This window comes from Leopardus geoffroyi, chromosome A1 (assembly GCF_018350155.1).
Source record: "Leopardus geoffroyi isolate Oge1 chromosome A1, O.geoffroyi_Oge1_pat1.0, whole genome shotgun sequence".
Classification (NCBI taxonomy): Eukaryota; Metazoa; Chordata; class Mammalia; order Carnivora; family Felidae; genus Leopardus; species Leopardus geoffroyi.
Genome location: NC_059326.1, coordinates 1,729,485 through 1,747,998, shown reverse-complemented (window position 1 = coordinate 1,747,998; position 18,514 = coordinate 1,729,485). Strand labels below are relative to the sequence as shown.

The window sequence follows — 18,514 nt, the reverse complement described above, 5'->3', positions numbered from 1 at the left end:
TATGGAACACTACCTCTGTAAAAATATACTGCCATAAAAGTTGGTTATTAATTATTTCTTGGTTCATGTTATTATTGATTTCCTTTAGTTTTACATTTTTCTTTCCAGCTGTTTTGCTAAGTTACATCTGATTTTGAAGTATTTAGTAGATTTGTCATCAGTTCAAAACTTTCAAAGTTAAAAAAAAAAACGAAACAAAACATGGGTTGTTACAGACCCGGAAACTTATTTAAAATAGAAAGCATGGTACTCACAAAGTTGTAAACCTCTTTCACGAACTACCAAATGGCATCGTTTGGCAGCTCAGCAGTTCATTTATATCCTCACCTTGTCCCAGAAAGGATTTAAAGGTATTTGGGAGAATATATAAAACTTAGCAAGATAATAAAATTAATAAAGAAAATGAAGGAAAGGAAGGTAGGAACATAATATAGATTGCCTTGGGGAATGAAAATAAATCTGACGACTTGGTATCAGCGAAGGTGAAGGGGAACATTTCCTACATTAAGTTCTTGTTATGTGGTAGGTACTGTGCTAGAGGTCTTAACATATGTTGAATGAAAGAGTAATGGCAAGTCAGCTGACCAAATAGTATCCATCGTTTTCATGGAGAATGTTGTTGCCTCATAATTGCGTTGTTTGCCAAATTAGTAGCTGGTCTTATTTCAGCATGAAGACCTCTACCTTGCGTCATCTGTTTACCGATCAGATCGTGCACTCATTTACATCTCTTCCATTTTTTGCAGCTAACCCCCAAATGAAAAATGCATATAACTAGACTTACATTAACCACATTAAGTTTGGATAGGCAAATCATAGGAGCAAAGTGCAGGGTTTGAGAGTCTTCCTGCATATAAAGCCTCAATTTAATGTCTTAATTCCTCTAAGACCGAGTAAACTAAATAGACAAAGGCCTAAATTTAATGTTTGCGAAACATACCAGTTTCAAGTGCAAATAGCTACTTGGAATACGTTTAATTGGAAGGGAATCTAATTAAAACATTATTATTATTTTTTTTTTATTGCCACTATTCTTGGAGGTCATTTATAAGATAGAGACAAGAGGGGACAACTCCTATCAACAGCACGCCCTTACACTCTGTTAAAGGCAGGACTGGAACGCCCGGAGGAAACTGCGTTCCGGGGTCTTCCGGAAGCGCCCTCGGGCCGGAGGGTGTGCGCATGCGCGGACGCGGCGCGGGCCCGCGCGGGCCGGCCTCGACCCCTGTCGCACCTGAGGGTGACTGCGCACGCGTGGCTACTGAGTGGACGAACCTGGGCGCGAAGGTGGGGTCGCTTCCGCGCTGGTCTGCGGCTTCGGAGTCGGTTGTGGTTTCTTTTTTCCGTTCGTCACCCTTTCTCCAGTGCAGCGAGGGCGGAGGGATTCAGTTAATGGTGTCTGGGGACGGAGGGCGAGCTGCAGACGAGCCGAGAGGGAGCGCGGTTCCTGCGCCGCGTGACCTGGCCTCGTGGGCTGGGGCCCGTGAGGAGCGGCCCACCCTGGGCTTAGGCGGCCCGGGTGCGGAGGAGAAAACTTAACCCCCAGGCCAGGGCAGTAAGAGAACTCCGCTCCGGTCAGAAGTGGGATTGGGCCCACTGCCCTGTGCTTTTTTGACCAGGACGTTCGAGCCCCCACACCTGTCTGCCGGGGCCTTAGGAGGCAGGGTCTCTCTGCCGGGCGCGGGGTGTAGAGTGGAGTAGGCGAGACCTCAGCCCCCGAGGGGCTGGCGGGGACACGCGACACTTGGCAGTGCACGACGGCAGTAGCGACTTAGTGGTACAGTATGATCGAAGGAAAGGACCTGCCTGGGGCCGGGGACACTTCCGGGGTGGGGAGGGGATGATGTGTAAGACCGGAAGGGTATCTTGATCGGGGTTGAGGTCACGTGGAGGTATACGTCGCAGTTCGTCGCACTGTACACTTGGATCTGTATGTGTTTCGCCCTGGGTAAATTTAACCTCACTTTTTTGAAGTTAATTTTTTAAATAACAGGATAAATAGAATTTTAGAAAACGAGAGGAAAGGAAGCATTTTAGGCAGGGAAAACTACATATGCAAAGATAAAAAGAAAATGAAAGATTATGGCCCTTTTCTGACAGTAAATCGGATTCAGGGTAGAATCATAGGGCAATATGCAAAATATATGTAGGGAACATCTAGATTATTCTTACCTGTTCGCAGAGGGAGCCTCACAGACTACCTCAGATTTCCCCTCTCTCCCACCGCACCCCCCATTTAAGTGCCTGGGATGAATTCTAAGTTAATGCTCACCCCACTGGATCACACCTACTTGACTAAAATAACTTGCAGAAGGCAATATGATACTGTGTGAATTTATACAGTGGGGGAGGGAGTGGCTTGCTTTAAGTAAAACTGATATATAGCAATTGTAGAATTGTATACATTTGAAATATAATTGAATTTGCATATTGCTTTTTAGGATTACACTAGTTATATTGAGTTAAGTACTGTTTAAAGCAATAGAAAGCAACCACAGTACACTAGGAGCCTGCTAATCCCTACTGATGCTGCACGTGAATGTGTCCGGCCCTTTGCTCATGCTGTTCCCTCTGTAATCCTCACTCTTCATCTTTTCTTCTCCCTCAAGGCCAGGTTAAAATGCCACCTGCTGTTTCACTTCTGTTTTCTGCCGGTACATGCTCTCCGTTCTGATCCCATGGCACTAAATAGTGCTTTTCTGATAGAAGGCTCACCACATTATCACAATCATTTGTGTGTTTCTCAGCCGTGGCACTGGAGGCGTTTGGGGCCAGACAGTTGCTTGTTGTGGAGGACCGTCTCGTAAATGGTATTTGCCAGCGTTCCTGGACTCTACCCGCTAGATGCCCGTAGCATCCTTCCCAGTTCTGACAACCAGAAACGTCTCCAGACATTGCCGAATGTTCCCTTTCTGGGGCAGGTGGTTGCAAAATCTCCTGTGAGAACCACGGTTCTCACGTTTGAGCCATGTGAGGCTCAGCATCCGTTCAATAATAAGATAATACAGCACTCCCCAACGCTTTTGGACATGAAAATCTCTTTACATCAATTTCATAAACCCACTTAGAAAATTTGTAAACAACACTAAAGATAGGATGAAGTAGTGACTTGAGTAAAAATATTAGTGTATTGAAACTGAAGTTCTTTTAGTCTGTAGCAATGTTTGTTACATAAGCAAACTTCAGTTTTTCCCATTTAACAAGTGATACAATCTTGAACTCACTTTAATAATGTAGAAAACAGTCTATGATTGCTAAAGTTGGCAGCCCCTTCATTCTCCACATGTTCCTCCATTGATCTTATCATCATCCAACTCATACTTTATATTTCTATTGCGTATAGTCTGTGCCTCACTAGAATGTAGTCTCCAAGAGGACTGGGATTTTGATTTCCATCACCAAGAACAGTGCTTTGTACAAGGCAGTTCCTCAATAAATGATTACCAAATGAACGGATTTGATCAGCTTTAAGATAAAATTTTATTTTGAGACAAAATTCATGCTAAGGTATGGATTGAAGTGTAATTGCCTTTTACCGCCATGAAAGTAGACAGTTCTCTTAAACTCCTTTTTGGAGTTTGTTACTTTGCACATAATGTCACTGTTTTCTTTTTATGGTTTTCATGTGTTTTTTTTTTTAATTTTTTTTTTTACCGTTTATTTATTTTTGAGACAGAGAGAGACAGGGCATGAACAGGGGAGGGTCAGAGAGAGAGGGAGACACAGAATCTGAAACAGGCTCCAGGCTCTGAGCTGTCAGCACAGAGCCTGACGCGGGGCTTGAACTCCCGGACCGCGAGATCATGACCTGAGCCGAAGTTGGCTGCTTAACTGACTGAGCCACCCAGGCGCCCCTCATGTTTTATTTCTAAATGATTAGCTAACAGATTTCAAGCTGCAGTTTGAAAGCCGTCTCCACATACGCAGCTGTGGAAAGTGCTTAGTACTAATAAATAAAAATTCAAATATTCCTGTCTGTGACAAGCATATACATATGTACATGCGCCTATATGGATGCACACACACACATATATCTGTACATACATACATTAACACGTACATACTTTTCTTTTTCATTTACCTCTTCTAGTCAGTATCACGGTACAGCTTTGATCAGAAACTGGTTGTACACTTCAACTCTGCCAGGAGACGTTGGATTTTAATAGTTGCCCAATTCTTTTCCTGAATGAAAGGAACTCTTAATCCTGAAATACCAAACCAAAATGAGACCTTTTAGTAGGTTGCAGATCAGTTTGCTATGTTTTCTTAGTCTTTCTCAGTTAGGCATGCACACACACACCAATCTTTGGAATTTCCACCTGGAAATTCTCCAGCCTGAGAGCTCCTGGTATGCTTTCCTAAAAATTTATTCTTTGTGCTTTTCGCAGTAAACTAAAATTACTAATTTAAAGCCTTCATACCATTCCTCAGTGGGACTTTTGCAGACACCTCAATGTTGATTTAAGTTATTTTTATTCTAAATTAAAACCTCAGAGGTAAATAATTCATCCTGCTTTTGATTCTTCCACAACTACAGAATTTAACACATTCTCAAATTCAGTATAAACAAAACTATAAAACAACAAAATTCAAATTAACAGTACATTGCAGACATTGTTTTATTGCTGAATTAGTAGGCCATTCTTTTGAAATTACGCCTAATTTACTTCAAACTGTGTAATGCATCAGTTCTCTTACCAACCACTTGATGCAGATGCTGTTTCTTCTACCTTGAATGCTCTTTCTCCTTTCTTTGCCGAAGGGAGAACTTATTCTTTAGATCCTAGCTTAAATATGACTTCTTCAGGGAAACCAGACAACAGAGCCATGGCAACAACCTAATTACCTTGCTTAACAGTCCGTTGATATCCACTCCAATGACATTTTCCCCCAATATTTTTATTGTGGTAATATACACGTAACATCAAATTTACCATCTTAACCATTTTTAAGTGTACAGTTCAGTAGTGTTAATATATTCACACTGTTGCACAACCATTGCCACCGTCCATCTCCGGAACACTTTTCATCTTGTAAAACTAAAACTATATACACATTAAACAACTTCCTATTCTTCCCACCCCTTAGCCCCTGGCAACTGCCATTCTACTTTCTGTCTTTGTGAATGTGATGACCCTGGGTACCTCTTATCAGTGGAATCATAAGAGTATTTGTCTTTTTGTTACTGACTTTTTTCACTTAGCATAATGTCCTCAACGTTCATCCATGTTGTAGCCATGTATCAGAATTTTCTTCCTTTTGGAGTCTGATATTCCTTTGTATATCCATTCGTCTGTTGATAGACATTTGGGTATCAATCAGTCTCTTAAATCTGGAGAACAAAAAGTAGAGTTATAAATTGAAGTTACAGTAATACTAGCATTTATAATTGCCCACATTTACCTTTCCTGAGATCCTAAGATCTTTTTTTTTCTACATATGGCTCTACACTGTCTAGTGTCCTTTCATTTCTTTTTTTTTTTAGTCTATTATTTTGAGAAAGGGAGAGTGCAAGTCGGGGAGAGGCAGAGAGAGAGGGAGAGAGAGAGAATCCCAAACAGGCTCCACACTGACAGTGCAGAGCCTAGTACTTGGCTCAAACTTATGAACTGTGAGATCATGACCTGAGCCAAAATCAAGGGTCAGATGCTTAACTGACTGAATCACCCAGGCATGCCTAGTGTGCTTTTATTCCGACCTGCCGGACTCACTTTACCAATTTTTGCAAGGCAGGTCTAGTGGTAACAAACTTCCAGCTTTTCTTTATCTGTGAATGTCTTAATTTCTTCCTCACTTTTGAAGGACATTTTCACCAGATATAGGGTTGCTGGTTGATTTTTTTTTTTTTTTTTTTTTCTGTTCAGCATTTTGAGTGTATCAGTCTACTGCTATCTAGCCTCCAAAATTTGATGAAAAATCTGATGATCTTAGTGGTGGGCCCTTTTATGTGACAATATGTGACAAGTCACCTCTCTTGGTGCTTCTAAGGTTCTGTCTTTGGCTTTTAATAGTGATTATAATGTGTATTGGTGTGGGTGTTTTGAGTTTATCATACTAGAGTTCATTATACTTCTTACGTGTTTATAGTTCTATCTCTCACCTAATTTGGGAAGTTTTCAGCCATTATTTCTTTAAAGAATTGCTCTGTCCCTTTCTCTTCTCTTTCTGAGACTCCCACAATGTGTATTTTGGTCCACTTGATACAATGGCCTTAGGTTCTGTTCATTCTGTCTTTTCAGCAAACTCAGTAATTCCAATTATCTTCAAGTTTGCTGATTTTCTGCCTACTGTAATCTGCTTTTGAATTCCTCTAGTGAATTTTTCATTTCAGTAATTGTAATTCCCAGCTCTGGAATTCCCTTTTGATACCTTTTTACGTTTTCTATCTCTGTTGATATTTCCATTTTGTTCATACATCATTTTCTTAGTTTTTCCCATATCTTCATTTAATTCTTTTAGCATCTTTCAGACAGTAAGTCTACCATCTGATCTTTCTCAGGGGTGGTTTCTGTTGTTTTCCTGTGAATGGGCCATATTTTCCATTTTCTTTGTATGCCTTGTAATTTTTTGGTTGAAAACTGGATATTTGAATCTAATAATGTGGGAACTCTGGAAATCAGATTCTCCCCCTTCCCAAGGATTTGCTGTTTTTGTTGTTTTGTTTATTATTTTTGTTTTTTGATTGTTGTAGGGCTGTCTGTGCTGAGTGTCAGCCCGAGGTGTAAACTTATCTCAGTTCTTTTCTGAGCCTCCACCTCTTCCTGGGCATGTACAGTGACCTAAATTCCCCTGTATATGCAGTTGCTTTGTGTAATGATCTAGTCCTTAAATGTCTGGCTCCCAAAAGGAGAAAAACAGAAAAATAAAGCAAGGAAAGAAGTGTCGGCCCTTTAAATCCCCTGAAAGTTGCTTCAGCTGGAGGTGGAAGTAATGACAACAGTGGGAGCCTTGTGGTAATGGCTGCCTGACTCTGTGTCCCCGCCTCCACGATCAGAAGCAGCAGTTAGTGATCAGAACACAGATCCCCAGTATTTGCAGGACAGAGCCCTTACTGCATACCTTGGCTCCCACAAGTTGCGTACCAACTGCTCCGGGAACTTTTGAAATTGTGTGTATTTGTTTATTTGGTGTCAGTTTTGTATTTGTTTATTTGGTGTCAGTTAATGACAGGGCCAAACTAGTGGCCAAAGTTGCTTACCCCTTTGCTGCAAACCAGCTCTCATGGGCACATCAAAGTCCTATCACGAAGCTCCCAACCGCAAACTGTAGAATGTGTGTCTTTACTTTGCGCCCAATAGGGGACATCCCCACCCACTTCCTTCCCAGTCATCTTAGCAGTAAAGACAGAGTTCCAGGTCTCTGTCTGCTTCCTTGTCCCCACATATGACAGGTTTCGTGTGGCCCTTCATGGGGCACTGTGCCTCTCATTTCTAGGGGAACTGTGAGTAATATTAAACACTTGATAGCATATCCTCTCTCAGCTCTGTATATTAAGACCGAACACAAAGTAGAATCATGTGCACAGCTACCTGACACAGGAACAAGCAGTGGGGGATGGGTAGCCACTGCTGAGCTATGTGCCAAGATTAACTCAAATTAACTGGAAGTTGTGTCTTTTGGACGAAACTGCAAGCCTTTGAAGAGATTTTAGAGTTCTAAAATAGCTACATCAGGGCACCTGGGTGTCTCAGTAAGTTGAGCATCCAACTCTTGATTTCAGCTCGGGTCATGATCTCACAGTCATGAGATTGAGCCCCATGTCAGGCTCTGCACTGAGCTTGGAGCCTGCTTGGGATTCTCTCTCTCTCTCTCTCTCTCTCTCTCTCTCTGCCTGCCCCTTCCTGCTCACGCTTTCTCTGTGTGTCAAAATAAATGAACATTTAAAAAATACTCTTTCAAACGTTGAAACACATCAGACAGATTGGGCCAGTACAGTTGTCTAGGTGTGGAGACAGTCCCCCAGAATCCCCTAGTAGCACGCTCTTCTTCACCGTCCCTCCCCGCGGATACCACTCAGACAGTGCCAACCCCCAGAGCAGCCTCACCTCTTTGTGACTTTATTCTGAGGCTGTGAAATGATGGAAGTGCTGCACGGATGGCTCACTGCATTGCCGCCTGCGGTTGGTACAGTGATCCCATTTCATCGAGTCCGAGATGCCGTGGACTGTAAGAACACCACCACTTTAAGAAAACATGCCCACAATAAACTTCTACACCGTTATTTTAAAGTTACGTCCTGCTTTTAGAGTTAGAATGAGAAAAAAAAAAAAAAAATAGGTCAAGGATACTTGGACCTCTGTTAGTTTTATAACTTCCTGTGAATCTATAAATATTTCAAAATATAAAGTTTAGAAATCAGAATTGGGTCAGAAAGTAGGAATAGTCTTTTTTCAATTAATTTTTTTTAACGTTTATTTACTTTTGAGCGAAAACGCATGCGTGCATGCACAAGTGGGGGAGGGTCAGAGAGAGCGAGGGAGACACAGAATCGGAAGCAGGCCCCAGGCTCGGAGCTGCCAGCACAGAGCCCGACGCGGGGCTCGAACTCACGAACGGTGAGATCATGACCTGAGCCAAAGTCAGACGCTTAACCGACTGAGCCACCAGGTGCCTCCCCCCCCCCCAAGTAGGAATATTCTTATATCCAGAATATCTGATTCTTTTCAAAAGGAGATTATACCAATTTAAATTATTACCTGAATTAGAGTACCAATATCCTTACATTCTCCTCAGCATTGCCATTCTTTTTTACTTGTTTTACTTGTTTTATCTGTCTACTCTGATTTTGACCATTTGTTTCTCACACTGGGGATATAGAAGCTAATCAAAATGTTGATAAGTGGTTTAGTGCCTTGATTTGTTTGATGTATATATAAACAAAGCTTTAGTCAGAAAACAAAGGTAAAACCGTACATAGATGTTCATACTACTTTATTTATAGTAACCAAAAAGTGGAAGCAATCTTAATATCCTTTAATGAATGAATGTTTAAATAAATTTTAGAGGGGCGCCTGGGTGGCACGGTCAGTTAAGCGTCTGACTTCAGCTCAGGTCACAATCTCACCGTCCGTGAGTTTGAGCCCCGTGTCAGGCTCTGTGCCAACAGCTCAGAGCCTGGAGCCTGCTTCCGATTCTGTGTCTCCCTCTCTCTCTCTGCCCCTCCCCCAGCTCATGCTCTGTCTGTCTGCCTCTCTCTCAAAATAAAAACATAAAAAAATTTTTTTTAAATAAATAAATTTTAGAAGCAGCACGTCAGTTTCTATTTTAAGTAAACACACACACACACACTCTGTTTAGGATATATTGAATCTGTTGATCAATTTGGGAACAATTGATACCTTAATAATACTGGTTCATCTAGTTCATGAGCATGGTATACCTTTCCTTTTATTTAGGTCTTTTCTAATTTCTTTCAGCAATGCTTTGGAATTTTCAGTATTGAGATCTTAAAGTCTTTTTTTTTTTAATGTTTATTTTTGAGAGAGAGAGAGAGAGAGACAGAGCGAGTGGGAGAGGGGCAGAGAGAGAGAGAGAGAGGAGGACACAGAATCTGAAGCAGGCTCCAGGCTCCAAGCTGTCAGCACAGAGACCGATGCGGAGCTCGAACTCTGAACTTCGAGATCATGATCTGAGTCAAAGTCCTGCACTTAACCGACTGAGCCACCCAGGTGCTTCAAGATCTTACAGCCTTTATGTTAAATATATTCAAAGCATTTTTATGCTATTTAATGGAAAATTGCTTTTAAGTTTAATTCCTATTTATTTGCTGCTAGAATACAGAAATGTAATTTATTTTTCTGTATTGACCTTGTACTCTGAAACTTCAATAAACTCATTCTAGTAGTTTTTGTTGGTGAAGTTTTGTTGGTTATGCTTCCTTAAAATTTTCTAAAAATAAACTTTATAGAGGCGCCTGGGTGGCTCAGTTGGTTAAGTGTCTGACTTTGGCTCAGGTCATGATCTCATGGTTCATGAGTTCAAGCCCTGTGCTGACTGACAGCTCAGAGCCTGGAGCCTGCTTTGGATTCTGTGTCTCCTCCTCCCTCTCTCTCTCTACCCCTCCCAACCCCCCTCTCTCTCTTAAAAATAAACATTAAGGGGCGCCTGGGTGGCGCAGTCGGTTAAGCGTCCGACTTCAGCCAGGTCACGATCTCGCGGTCCGTGAGTTCGAGCCCCAGGTCAGGCTCTGGGCTGATGGCTCAGAGCCTGGAGCCTGTTTCCGATTCTGTGTCTCCCTCTCTCTCTGCCCCTTCCCCGTTCATGCTCTGTCTCTCTCTGTCCCAAAAATAAATAAACGTTGAAAAAAAAAATTAAAAAAAAAAATAAATAAAAAATAAAAAAATAAACATTAAAACAAATTTTTTTAATAAACTTTATTTTAGAATAGTTTTAGATTCACAGAAAAATTATGAAGATAGCATGTTGTTCCTATATACCTATACTCCGTTTCCCCTATTATTAACATCTTCTGTTAGTATGGTACATTAGTCACAATTAATGAACAATATTGCTACACTATTGTTAACCAAAGTCCATACTTTATTCAGATGTCCTTGGTTTTTATGCAATACTCCTTTTCTGTTCTAGGACCTCATACTGTCTTACCGATAGTCATCGTATTTCCTTAGGCTCCTCCTAGCAGTGACAGTTTCTCATTTTCGCCTTGTTTTTGATGACCGAACAGTTTTGGCAAATACTGGTCAGATATTTTGTAGAACGTCTCTTAATTGTGGTGTGTCTGAGTTTTGGTCATGCTTACACTGGGATTATGTTTTTTGAGGGGAAGACCATGGAAATGAAGCGCTGTTTTCATCACTACATATCAAGGGTACATGCCGTTGACATGAATTATCCCCACTGATGTTGACCTGGTCACATGGATGAGGCCATTATTTCCTTAGGATTTTCTCTGTGAATAATCATATCTCCAAATAGGGACATTTCTTCCTTTGCAGTCTTTATGCTTGCTTTTTTTTTGTCTTTCTGTTTTTGTTTTTTGTTTGTTTGTTTTTGCCTTCTTGCGTTAACTGGAAAGGCCAGGATAATGTTAAATGCATGTGGTGACAGTGAACATCCTTCCCTTGTTCCTGAGCGTAGAAAGCATTCAGTGTTTCACCACTAAGAAAGTATGAGGCGTATGTTTTTTTTTTGGTGCCCATTTTCAGATTGAGGTTCCCTATTATAGCTAGTTTGCTCAGAGTTTTTAACATGAATGGATGTTGAATTTTGTCAGATTCTTTTGTAGTATCCATGCAAATGATCATGTGGCTTTTCTCTTTTATACTGTTAAACCAGGAGTCAGCAAACTTTCTGTAAAGTTAATAAATATTTTAGATATTTAATATTTTAGATAATAAATATTTTAGGCTTATCATTAAAAACAACTGTAGGCAAGGGGCACCTGGGTAGCTCAGTAGGTTAAGCATCTGACCTCGGCTCTGGTTGTGATCTCGTGGTTTGTGAGTTCAAACTTTTAAAGGACAACAACTGTAAGCAATATGTAAACAGAAGGGTGTGGCTGTTTTCCAATACATTTGTTGGCAAAAACAAGGCACAGGCTTGATTTGGCCTGCAGGCCATAGTTTCCTGTAGCTAAGATTGTTTGACCAACCTTGAGTCAGGCTTCTGAACCTTCTAGGCCCATCTGTGTACTTTGTAAAATCTAGTTTTAGCAAGAACCTTGCTAAATCAGTTTACCCAGAAACCCACCACCACCACTACCACCAATGTCCCCAACCCCCTTTGATATCTGATCACCCTCCAAATCTGATGGGGAGTTGAGCCCAGTTATATACTGACACGTGTTCATGTTAGATTTAATCTGGCTTCATTAAACAAGTTGGGAAGGATCCCTTTCTCCTCTGTCTTCTGGGTGATAAAATTATCAACATTTCTTTATATGTTTGATAGAACTCATCAGTGACTCTTCTCAGCCTGGAGCCTTCTACGTAGGAAGGTTTTAGTAACAAAATTAGCCTATCTTTGAACGTAAGCCTATATGTTCCTTAAACGAATAGTTTAATTTTACTTGTTTTTGAATTTTATAAATCTATCATAGTGTATATACCTTGTGTTTTGCTCCTTCTCTTCCTAGAGGGGAAACTGCTTGTTCATAGAACGCTTATTTATATTTCTAGCTTAATTTGTGTGACCAGATATTTTATTAGTTAACTTTTACCGGTAAGTCTTTGATGAAGAAAGGAAAGGGAATCAACAGACTATTAGCACGTGAAAATACACTGTCAGTAGTTGGTATATACAGGGTTTTTTTGGTCTTGGTTTTGGTTTTTTGGTTGTTTTTAGGAATGGCTGGCTCTTTGATTTTTTAAATTTTTTTTTTCAACGTTTATTTATTTTTGGGACAGAGAGAGACAGAGCATGAATGGGGGAGGGGCAGAGAGAGAGGGAGACACAGAATCGGAAACAGGCTCCAGGCTCTGAGCCATCAGCCCAGAGCCTGATGCGGGGCTTGAACTCACGGACCGCGAGATCGTGACCTGGCCGAAGTCGGACGCATAACCGACTGCGCCACCCAGGCGCCCCTCTTTGATTTTGAAAAGGAGAAAAAAAGCATCAAGCAGTTATTTCTCATTTGAAATGGCTGCTCAGCATCTTTTAAACTCTCTTCCTAAGCATCGGGATTCGCCAGGTTCAAATGGTGTTTTACCAGCTGCCCTCGGTAGGTGGCGCAGTCGGAAGGCCAAGACTGTCCATCAGCTACACCCCCAGAGGTCTTGGAGGAGGAAGGGAGCAATGTGACGAATTTTCTTGAGCAGTCTCTGCTGAAAAGTGTAGACTTTGATGTAAAATGTGACACAAAGCAAATGGAGTGTTGTTGTTACTCTCTTAGATAACTTTTGACTTAAAAATGTGTTTGGCAGCTGGGTGGCTCTGTCAGTTGAGCATCAGACTCTTGATCACAGGTCATGATCTCACAGTTAATGAGTTTGAGCCCCACGTTGGGTTCTGTGCTAACAGCACAGAGCCTGCTTGGCATTCTCTCTGTCTCCCTCTCTTTCTGCCTTTCCCCTGCTCTCTCTCTCTCTCTCTCTCTCTCTCTCAATAAATAAACTAAAAAAAAATGTATTGACCTGTGTAGTAAGCAATATGACCTCAGTCAAAGGGAAGTTTGGCCTTTATCATGGCTCTTGGGATGTAACCTTTAAACACTTAAACTTTCCAAAGTGATAGGAAGGTCTTTGTTATTCATGGAGGTCCCTCAGGTCACATCCAGCCATCCTGGTTGGGGGGCTGGAGGCTGACTTCAGCCGGGTGGGCAATAGTTCGGGTGGGCAATAGTTCGGTCACTCAGGCCAGCATGACAAAGCCTTAATCAAAGCCTGCAGAGCTTCCTTGGCTGGCAGGACTCTGTGCGTATTGTCCCACATCCCTGCTGGGAGGGTGATACTTCCTGAGGGCCACGGGAGCTTCCTGTTTGGAACTCTCCTGGACCCTGCCCTACGCACCTCTTCCTTTGGCTGGCTCTAATTTGTATCCTTCCCTGTAATAAATGCAACTGTGAGTATAATTGCTTTCAGTGAGTGCTGAGTCTTTTTTGCAAATTAGTGGATGTGAGGGTGGTTTGGGGAACCCCCTGAACTTGGAGAGGTCAGGAGTCCTTGGGCAGAATTTGCTGTCCAGACCAAGCTTGTGGCTTAACCTAGCAGTCTGGCTAACTCCAGTGGTACCACAAGAAGTGACTGGCCTGGCCATCCGTTCCTGCAAGACATCTTCCTTTTCTCCCTCCCTGTGTTTTACTTCTTCCCTTTCTCTCTGTCATTCCTTTAAATTTCCATACTTCTCTCCATACTAATTTCAGTTACCCTGTCAATAACACCCCTGAGCCTTAGATCACCTGAACAGTGACACTCGTGGGTGGAAAGATCTCTGATTCAGAGAGTCCACAGTGAATGTCTGCACATGGCCATTGCAGTGCCTGAAAAAAACCAAATATGTCTTTAGATATTTATGGTAAAAAAATTCATTCTGCAAGGAGTCTTAAAAATGGGAGAATCTCATTTGTAAAAATGATACATGTAAAGGAAAAGCCTGTATTTGTTAAGCTGTGGTTTAGTAGGAGACCTCTGTGGATGTTTGATCTCAGAAATTTAAAATATGAGTTTCCCTTATAAAACCCACTCCCAGGGGCACTTGGATGGCTCAGTTGGTTGGGCATCCGAGTCTTGATTTCAGGTCAGGTCATGATCTCACAGTTCTTAGATGTGGGTCTGAGCCCCACATCAGGCTCCACGCCGAATGTGGGAGCCTGCTTGGGATTTCTCCCTCCGTCTCTCTCTGGCCCTCCCCTGCTTGCTCTCTCTCTAAAATTAAAAAAAAAAAAAAAAAAATTTTTTTTTTTAATTAATGAAAAACAAAAACCTCACTTCCAGTTTGGATCCTTGCTGTGAGATAAAAAATTTCTAAATTGCTATTTTTGTAAGTTTATTTATTTATTTTGAGAGAAAGAGAGAGAATGTCGTGTGCAAATGGGGGAGAGGCAGACAGAGGGAGAGACGGAGAACCCCAAGCAAGCTCCGCACTGTCAGCTCACAGAGGCTCACAGAGCCTGACGATGCAGGGCTCCGGGCCCACAAACCGTAAGCCTGACGATGCAGGGCTCCGGGCCCACAAACCGTAAGATCACGACCTGAGCCAAAATCAAGAGTCAGAGGCTTCAATGACTGAACCACCCAGGTGTCCCTCTAAATCGCTATTTGATGGGAAGGGAAAAAAAATACCCGCACAACATCTTTGTTCATTTATTTGCAGGTTACAGACGATTCGTGAAATGAGTGACTCTGAGGATGATGATGTCCCCCGGCTGTCTTCCCACGCCTTAGCAGCCCTCCAGGAATTTTATTCTGAGCAGAAGCAACAAAGTGACCCAGGCGGGGATGATAAATATAATATTGGAATAATAGAAGAGAACTGGGTAAGTGCATTCCACATGTCTCAGGAAATGTGGGTGAGCTGCTTGCCGATTCTGCACCTGTCCATCCCGTCTGGTGTTTGTCTGCGTCCCGCCTCACACCCACGTCTGCCTCACCTGCCCCTCAGGAGCTGATGTCCTGTGTGCGCTGCTAAGACAGAAAGCAGTCCCCAAACATTGAAGACTGTTTAAATTTTTTTTTTTTTTAATGTTTATTTTTGACAGAGAGAGAGATAGAGCATGAACGGGGGAGGGGCAGAGAGAGAGAGGGAGACCGAAGCAGGCTCCAGGCTCTGAGCTGTCAGCATAGAGCCCGACGCGGGGCTCGAACTCCCGGACCGTGAGATCATGACCTGAGCCCAAGTCGGACGCTCAACCGACTGAGCCACCCAGGCGCCCCCATTTAAGACTGTTTAAATGCGGATTTTCCTGGTTCTGATGGTCAGGCTGGTTGGTGGTCAGACAAGGGGACTTTTCAGACAGGGGGACAACATGTCACTTGTGACCTACACAAACTTGTGCTTCCTTCTGTGCACAGACACTTGCGGTTGGTTTTTCTGGTGCCCATTATCCTTGTGGAGGGGGTAAAATATAATACCGCGGTAAATGGGGTAACTAATTTAAACGTGCAATGAAACTCATTTAAATGTGCAATGAAAAAAGATGAAAGGGAGTTCTGAAAAAGATATTAATAGGTTCTGGTGCATAGTATGTATTTAAATTATATTTTTATGGTATAAATAAAAATGGGAATTAAAAATGGGAATTAATTAAATGAGTGGAAGGAAACTAACCTAAGCTAGAACCTAGAAGTGTAAGCTTTTGAAGGAGACCGTTTGAAGGAGATACACGAAGCTTGGGCTTTTTGTCTGTGCCTGCCCCTCAGTAGTGGGTTTGTCTCTGTCCATCACTTCCCACCTAGAAGGAATCTCTCACACTCCTTTTTTTTTTTTTTTTTTTTAACATCCTTTTACATTTTGTGTCGAGTTTGGATCTCTTAAGTTGTATTAAATTCTCCTATTTACCATCTGTTTGAAACTGACTCGATAAAAATGTTTCTTTACATTTACACTAAATTTTCCACCTACACAAAAGCCTCTTTCTAACAATTCCCCTTCTTTACATGCTTTTGCCTTGTAGCTTGATGCTTTTGTAGGTGGTGAGTATCAGAAACCTGAAGGACCGCATTATTCTTTCTCCCTCTCCCTCTGCTTAATGTTTTAAGTATTATGTGCTTTTTTTTTTTTCTGATTCTAAAAGTAATCCAAAGGGGCGCCTGGGTGGCGCAGTCGGTTAAGCGTCCGACTTCAGCCAGGTCACGATCTCGCGGTCCGTGAGTTCGAGCCCCGCGTCGGGCTCTGGGCTGATGGCTCAGAGCCTGGAGCCTGTTTCCGATTCTGTGTCTCCCTCTCTCTCTGCCCCTCCCCCGTTCATGCTCTGTCTCTCTCTGTCCCAAAATAAATAAACGTTGGAAAAAAAAAAATTTAAAAAAAAAAAAAAATAAAAAAAAAAAAATAAAAGTAATCCATGGTTGTTGTAGAAAAATGTAAAAACATGAACACAAAAATAAGTTATTCCTAATCCCACTACTTAGAATTAAGTATTTTTATAATTTTGATACTTTCTTTTGTTTTGTTTTGTTTTGTGTATAAAATTGAGGAAATCTCCTAGGAAGCAAAAAGAGAAAGAGAGAATGATGCAAGTGCTGGAAAGAAAACATTTTGTACAACTAGAGGATGAATCCAGGAGGCTCAGTATTTAACTAATTGGATGCAATTCTAGAAAACTAGAACAGAAAATAAAGGGGAGAGGAAATCTTCAAAGGGGAACATTAGAAAACTTCCCAGACCTGAAGATTCTCATGAAGACACATGGTTACAGGACTCTGAAAATTCTGTATGCAGGTGACAAGATCTTAGAACCTTCCAGAGGAAAAGCAGGTCACCTACAAAGTCTCAGGATGAGTCACACCACACTTCTCAGTAGCTTTGTTAGAAACTAGAAAAAAGTGGGGCAGTGTCTTCGGTATTGGGAGTAGAATTTTGTTCAGCCCAGATTTCAGCTTACTCAAATGTGAAGGATAAAATAAAAACATTTTAGATACAGCAAATCTCATGGTATTGGCCTCCGGGACACTGCTTCTCTGAAGCTGCCAGAGTATGTTGGAAGATTTAGAGGTCGGCTCAGAGAAACAAGCAAATGATACATTTATTAAGTCTAGGAAGAATAAAAGGTTCCATCCTAGAAGGAAATGTGTCATTTGGCCCCACAATGAACACTGGCAATGATTTTAACCAGAAACAGGTTACAACCATATGGGGAGCATGAGGGACAGAGAAGGGTGTGCATGACAGAGCAAAATCCTCATCTGTCATAATATAATACATTGTATAAAGTGGAAAAATCAAGAGATAGCATTTAGGGGTGCCTCGCTGGCTCGGTTGGGAAAGTGTGCAACTCTCAGTCTTGGGGTCGTGAGTTCATGCCCCACATTGGGCGTAGAGATCACTCAAAAAATAAACTTTTAAAAAGAGCATTTAGGGGCGCCTGGGTGGCGCAGTCGGTTAAGCATCCGACTTCAGCCAGGTCACGATCTCGCGGTCCGTGAGTTCGAGCCCCGCGTCGGGCTCTGGGCTGATGGCTCAGAGCCTGGAGCCTGTTTCCGATTCTGTGTCTCCCTCTCTCTCTGCCCCTCCCCCGTTCATGCTCTGTCTCTCTCTGTCCCAAAAATAAATAAACGTTGAAAAAAAAAATTTTTTTTAAATAAAAAAAAAAAGAGCATTTAAAGCATAATATTTGGAAATATGGAGACAGATGATCAAAGGAAGAGTTGAAAGGTGCTTCTGAGGAGTGGAACGCACTGGTGGGGAGACGTGGGGCAGGGACTGTCGTTTTTCTTTGTAAGCCTAGTAGTGCATTTGACTTTGAAAGCCATGTTTATGCAACACATTGATTAAAAGGAAGATTTTTATTTTTTAGAAGGGTATGAGGAGAGCCAAAACATACACCTGTGCCCTGACAAGGCTGGAGTGAGGGAGAAGGGCAGCTTGGTAGCCAACTGTCGAAAACTCTACCCAGATCAAGTGAAGTAGAACACCACCCCCCCCACCCCCACACCATGTACACATGTGTGCTAGGGCTTTCCTCCAGCTTCCTAAGCAAAGAGGGCCGGGGCTTGGCATTTTCCTGCAGCTGAGAATGTTTAGACATGAATTCATATTCACATATATCCAAATGAATATGTACATTCTGTCTTCAGAAACATTTATCTGCCTTGGTGTTTTCTAGGTAAACAGTGACACAATGTGCAAATGTTAGCAGTTTTACTTCTTTTTTGACTGTCACTCGCTTATTTCCTCTCTTGCATTAATGCAATGGCTGGATCTTGCAGTAGAATGTTGAATGAGAATATTGAAAGCAGACATTCTTGCCTTCTTTCTTATCTTATGGGGAAAAAATAGATCTTTCATTTTTGTAAGGCTGTTGTTTTTTTCTCGATGCCTTGTATCAGTTTAAAGAAGTTCCTTACGATTCCTGCTTTTCTAAGAGGTTTTTTTTTTAATCATGAAGTGGTGTTGAACTTTG

The 18,514-nt window shown here is 41.9% G+C and overlaps 1 protein-coding gene and 1 long non-coding RNA gene across 7 annotated transcripts in view; one reads left to right on the top strand and one right to left on the bottom strand.

The window, feature by feature from the left end:
* The first annotated feature begins 1,167 nt into the window (after positions 1-1,167).
* The window catches only part of EEF1AKMT1 (EEF1A lysine methyltransferase 1), a 43,205-nt gene continuing 25,858 nt past the window's right edge, over positions 1,168-18,514 (top strand). For 2 of the 6 annotated variants that reach the window (XM_045444188.1, XM_045444194.1), the window contains exons 1-2: positions 3,130-3,507; positions 14,770-14,932. In XM_045444188.1, the coding sequence (XP_045300144.1) occupies positions 3,500-3,507; positions 14,770-14,932 (171 nt within the window). In that variant the 5' untranslated portion in view covers positions 3,130-3,499. Of the gene's footprint in view, positions 1,327-3,127; positions 3,508-14,769; positions 14,933-18,514 lie in introns of those variants that run through there. The other 4 variants (XM_045444173.1, XM_045444201.1, XM_045444202.1 and 1 more) reach the window with 4 other exon arrangements.
* The window catches only part of LOC123580013, a 27,381-nt gene continuing 13,323 nt past the window's right edge, over positions 4,457-18,514 (bottom strand). The window contains exons 3-5 of the long non-coding RNA XR_006703077.1: positions 10,606-11,310; positions 8,046-8,164; positions 4,457-5,332 (exon numbers count right to left, since the gene is read on the bottom strand). This is a non-coding gene — a long non-coding RNA (uncharacterized LOC123580013). The remainder of the gene's footprint in view (positions 5,333-8,045; positions 8,165-10,605; positions 11,311-18,514) is intronic.